Source organism: Elaeis guineensis, chromosome 12 (genome assembly GCF_000442705.2).
Source record: "Elaeis guineensis isolate ETL-2024a chromosome 12, EG11, whole genome shotgun sequence".
In the NCBI taxonomy this organism is placed as follows: Eukaryota; Viridiplantae; Streptophyta; class Magnoliopsida; order Arecales; family Arecaceae; genus Elaeis; species Elaeis guineensis.
The window spans coordinates 10,776,843-10,781,262 of NC_026004.2; the positions used below are offsets into that span (position 1 = coordinate 10,776,843).

Consider the following 4,420-nt stretch of genomic DNA (forward strand, 5'->3'; position numbering starts at 1 on the left):
AGGCTGCAATGCCCATGCAGATTTCGTTAAGGTAATGAAATACAGTAATCTGAGTAAAAGGAAAATCTAAGAAAAATGAAAAATAAGCTATAGTTGCTGATGATAAAGAAGGTGGCGGCCAACCGGCCGGCAGCAACCCCTTGGACGAACCCCGCCGAAGTCCGAACTTTCTAAGACCACCCGCCAACGGCTTTCCTCCTCTTCTCCCCCCCTCTTAAAACCACAATAATTCTCTGTTCATTTTTGCCATCCCACCTCTCATTAAATTCTCACCCCCAATTCAACCTTATCAACTCCCCATCTCAGCTCAGAATTCATACCTACAACTCTCTTCCTCATCGAAGCCCAAGGTGAACAACCCCGGAACGTTCGCCACCTACTGCTGCTCATTATTTTTTCTTTCTATTTCCATAATGCTTTCTCCCTTCAAAAACCCCACCCACTTCTCTCCTCTCCATCCAAATTCCAAACTCATATCCTCAACCCAAACTTTTTCTTCTTCCTCTTCGAATCCATGGATTCACCCGACTGGGCCACGCTCATTCCCGACCTCCTCCACCGCATTTCCCAGAAGCTCCTGCCATGCAGCTTCGACTACGTCAGTTTCCGCTCCACCTGCCCCGGCTGGCGCTCCGCCGCTCCCCGCGTCAACTTCGCTCCCCTCCTCATGTTCCCCTTCGACCCCAACGCAGGCACTCTCTCTTTCTACAGCCCCTCCGACGACAAACTCCACTCCTTCTCCTTCCCCGAGGCCACCTCCACCGTCTTCTGCGGCTCCTCCCACGGGTGGCTCCTTCTCATGGACCAGGCCGCTTCCATTTCCCTCCTGAACCCGTTCACTCGTAAGCGAATCCATCTCCCTCCCGCCGATGAGGAGCTCGCTTTAGCCTCTCTCAACCGTGTCTCCAAGGTTGGAACTCGCTGGATCTCCCATTCCGAGGACGGCACCCTCACCCCCCTCGGCCTCTCCGATATGCAGCAAGTTTTCATCGACGAAGCCGTTCTTTCATCGGCTCCCGATTCCGGCGGCGATTTCATCGTCATGGCGACGCTTGCTTTGTCCACCCAAGTCGCCTACTGCAGGCGAAGTGACTCCAAGTGGACTTTGCTCGAGACCAATCTACCCTGCAACGTGAAGTCCGTCACATACTACGACGGACGCTTCTTTGTCATGGACTGCGCTGGTGAGATCGCGGTTCTTGGCGTGGACTTCCGAGGAAAAGTCGTGCTACTGGCGTCGATGGAGACGCCTAATGGGCACTTCAACTGCAAGCTTGTGGAGTCCAGAGGGGTCCTCCTGCTGGTTGGCCTCGTGATCGACTTTGTGGACGAGGAGAACCTGGATCTCCAAAGCGAATTCGAGGTTTATAGGTTTAATCCAGGAGGGGAAAGGATGTGGTGTAGGGTGGAAAGCATCGGCGACCAGACGTTGTTCTTGTCGCTTCGCTCCAGCTCGAATGTTGCTGGGAGAACGCTTTCCAAGTGCAGGGTTAACTCTATTTACTATTCTGCACAGAATTTTGAGGCCAACATGCCTGTGGCGCCTGGGAGGCACCACATGGAGGTGGTGAACCTGGCCGACGGGTCCTCGGAACTGGTGCCATGTCATGTGCCGTCGGAGGGCGCTGAACCTGCTGCATGGTTCCAGCCCAATCTCAACGTGTGGGAACTTTGAGTTGGGTAGCATCCATGCATGACCATGCCCTCAGGTGCTTTGCTTTTAGATTTGGCTCATGCTGGTGCAGCAAATAAGTGCCTGATGCACACAGAGTTACAAATAATTGTGCTGGTTGTTCGCTATTATGAAAGAGAAATAAATAGCATTTTGAATAATTTGCTTAAGAATTGCTTGATATTTGCGGATGAATTTGACAACTTGGCCAATGGATGAAGACTTACATTTTGGAATGTATGATAGCCTCAGCAACAAATAAAACTTTACGGAGATGAGCCTTGTCCTGAGATAATTGAGATAAAAATACGCCATCTAATTAAACTTAAAATATGAAGTTAAAGAGTTGATTGAAAGCATGCGATAATAACATTATAATTAGGTTATGATAGTAGGGTAACTCACAAACATGCGATAATGTTTCGGCATTTCATTCATATTAGTTACATACTAATATCTAGAATTCTGCCCAATAAGCAGGAATCAATTCTATGTAGAATATTCACGTGGGCTGCATTATTATGTTTTGATATTAATTAATTCACCCCAACTAATTGTTTATGTGGCATTCGCTTCCTTGTTGTCTAATAACTTGGCCAATGGATGAAGACTTATATTTTGGAATATATGATAGCCTCAACAACGATAAAACTCTACGAAGATGCATCTTGTTTTAAGATAATTGAGATGAAAATATATATGCCATCTAAAACCTAAAATATGAAGTTAAAGAGCTGATTGAAAGCATGCAATATTAATAACATTATAATTAGGTTATGACAGAAGGATCACTCACAAAACGTGTGACAAGGTTTCGGCATTTCATTCATGTTAGTTACACACCGATATCTAGAATTCTGCCCAATAAGTAAGAACCAACTATGTAGAGTATTCACATGGCCTGCATTATTATGTTTTGATATTAATTCCCCCCCAACTAGTTGTTTATGTGGCATTCACTTCCTTGTTGTCTAACAATTGATCGCATATGTTGTCGGATTGTCAGACCCACATAAACAAACCTAGTTTTAACCCATATCCAACGACAAAAATATATATTGCATTCCTAAGTTGGAAAATCTAGTATATCTGAGGCTCCACTATGATTGGATGCCAATTTAGTCACTCTAACTAGTTGTCTACATGGCTTTTTTTTGCTTCCTTATCATCCAATAATTGGCGACATATTTGTTAGACTGTCACGTGCACTTAAGTAGCTTCACTTTTAAATCTTATATGACAATAGAAATAGATATATATTACATTCTAAGTTGGAAGAGCTCGTAAATCTGAGACTTCTCTATCATGTTTTGACATCAATTTACTCGAACTAGTTGTTTATGTGGCTTTTGCTTCCTTGTTGTCTAGGTAGCATATATCGTAGCATTATCATAGGCACTTAACTTTAGGTTTATATTTTATATGATAAAGAGATAGATATTAAATTCTTTAGTTGGAAGGTCTAATAAATTTGGAGTACTCTACCTTTGACATTGATTTGATCCAACTAGTAGTCATTTAGCTAGTTTTAGCATTCTTGTTGTCTAACAATTGGCTGCATATCGGATTGTCACACATACTTAAATAACTTTAATTTTAAATTATATACGACAATAAAAATAAATATTACTTTCTTAAGTTCGAAGATCCGGCAAATTTGAGACTTTGCCATTATGATTTGAGATCCAATCACTCCAGCTAGTTATTAATGTGGCTTTTATTCCTTGTCATTTATCAATCGATAAGGTATATTGTCGAATCGATGCACGCACTTAAATAGCTTAGGTTTTAAATCATATATAATAACAAAAATAGATATTACATTTCTAAATTGAAAAATCTAGTAAATCTAAGACTCCACATTTATGTTTTGACATCAATTTACTCCAACTAGTTATTTATGTGGCTTTTGCTTCCTTGTCCTCTACCAATTGGCAACATACATTGTCAGATTATCACACACATAGATAGCTTCAATTTTAATCTTATATGGCATCTGTTACCAAAAAAAATCTTATATGGCAACAAACGTGTGATAATGTTTCAGCATTTCATTCATGTTAGTTACACACTGATATCTAGAATGCTGCCCAATAAGTGTTGGAATTTAGTGATGGATACTTTTTATTCCTATGCTCTAATATCATTTTGTTAAGATGGATAGAGAAAGAGAGGAGTACTCAATCATATATGATAAGAAATGCTTGAGAGAGGAGAGAAACAATATTACAATTTCTATTCATTTCATATCCAACTCCTACTACACACTAAGATAATCACTTCTATTTATACTATTCACAAACATATTAATTACTAGAGTTATATGACTCTTTGATCTTCATAATATATTAATTAATATCCTACATACTTCTCTAAGAGACACACATATTTCTAAACTTCTCACACATATTTCTAAAAGCTACAAACATATTCCTAGATATAAGTTCATGTACTCACATTTAATATATCTCTTATACCCAGACATGCAGGGATAATCTTACTCACATAGTTCAATGTAATTTACGAAAGCAATAAATTCATGTTTATCTTTCAACATCTCCTCTTAAACATGAATTTTTGTTTAACTCTTCTTCTTCAGCTTCTTACAACTGGTCCACATCCTAAAGAAAAATTTCTGACAGTTGAAATATGTTTTCGGGATAAATATTCTTTCTTTTTCTCATAATTGCTATAAATTTCTCTGCACTATTGTCCAATGTTGCCAGCTTTTCTTTCAATGCATCATAT

The 4,420-nt window shown here is 40.2% G+C and overlaps 1 protein-coding gene across 1 annotated transcript; it reads left to right on the forward strand.

Annotated features, from left to right (window-relative positions):
• Positions 1 to 514: 514 nt before the first annotated feature.
• On the forward strand, positions 515 to 1,675 carry LOC105055346 (F-box protein SKIP23-like). The gene has a single exon (XM_010937112.1). It carries the CDS (start codon positions 515 to 517, stop codon positions 1,673 to 1,675), a length of 1,161 nt encoding a protein of 386 aa, XP_010935414.1.
• Positions 1,676 to 4,420: the final 2,745 nt, after the last annotated feature.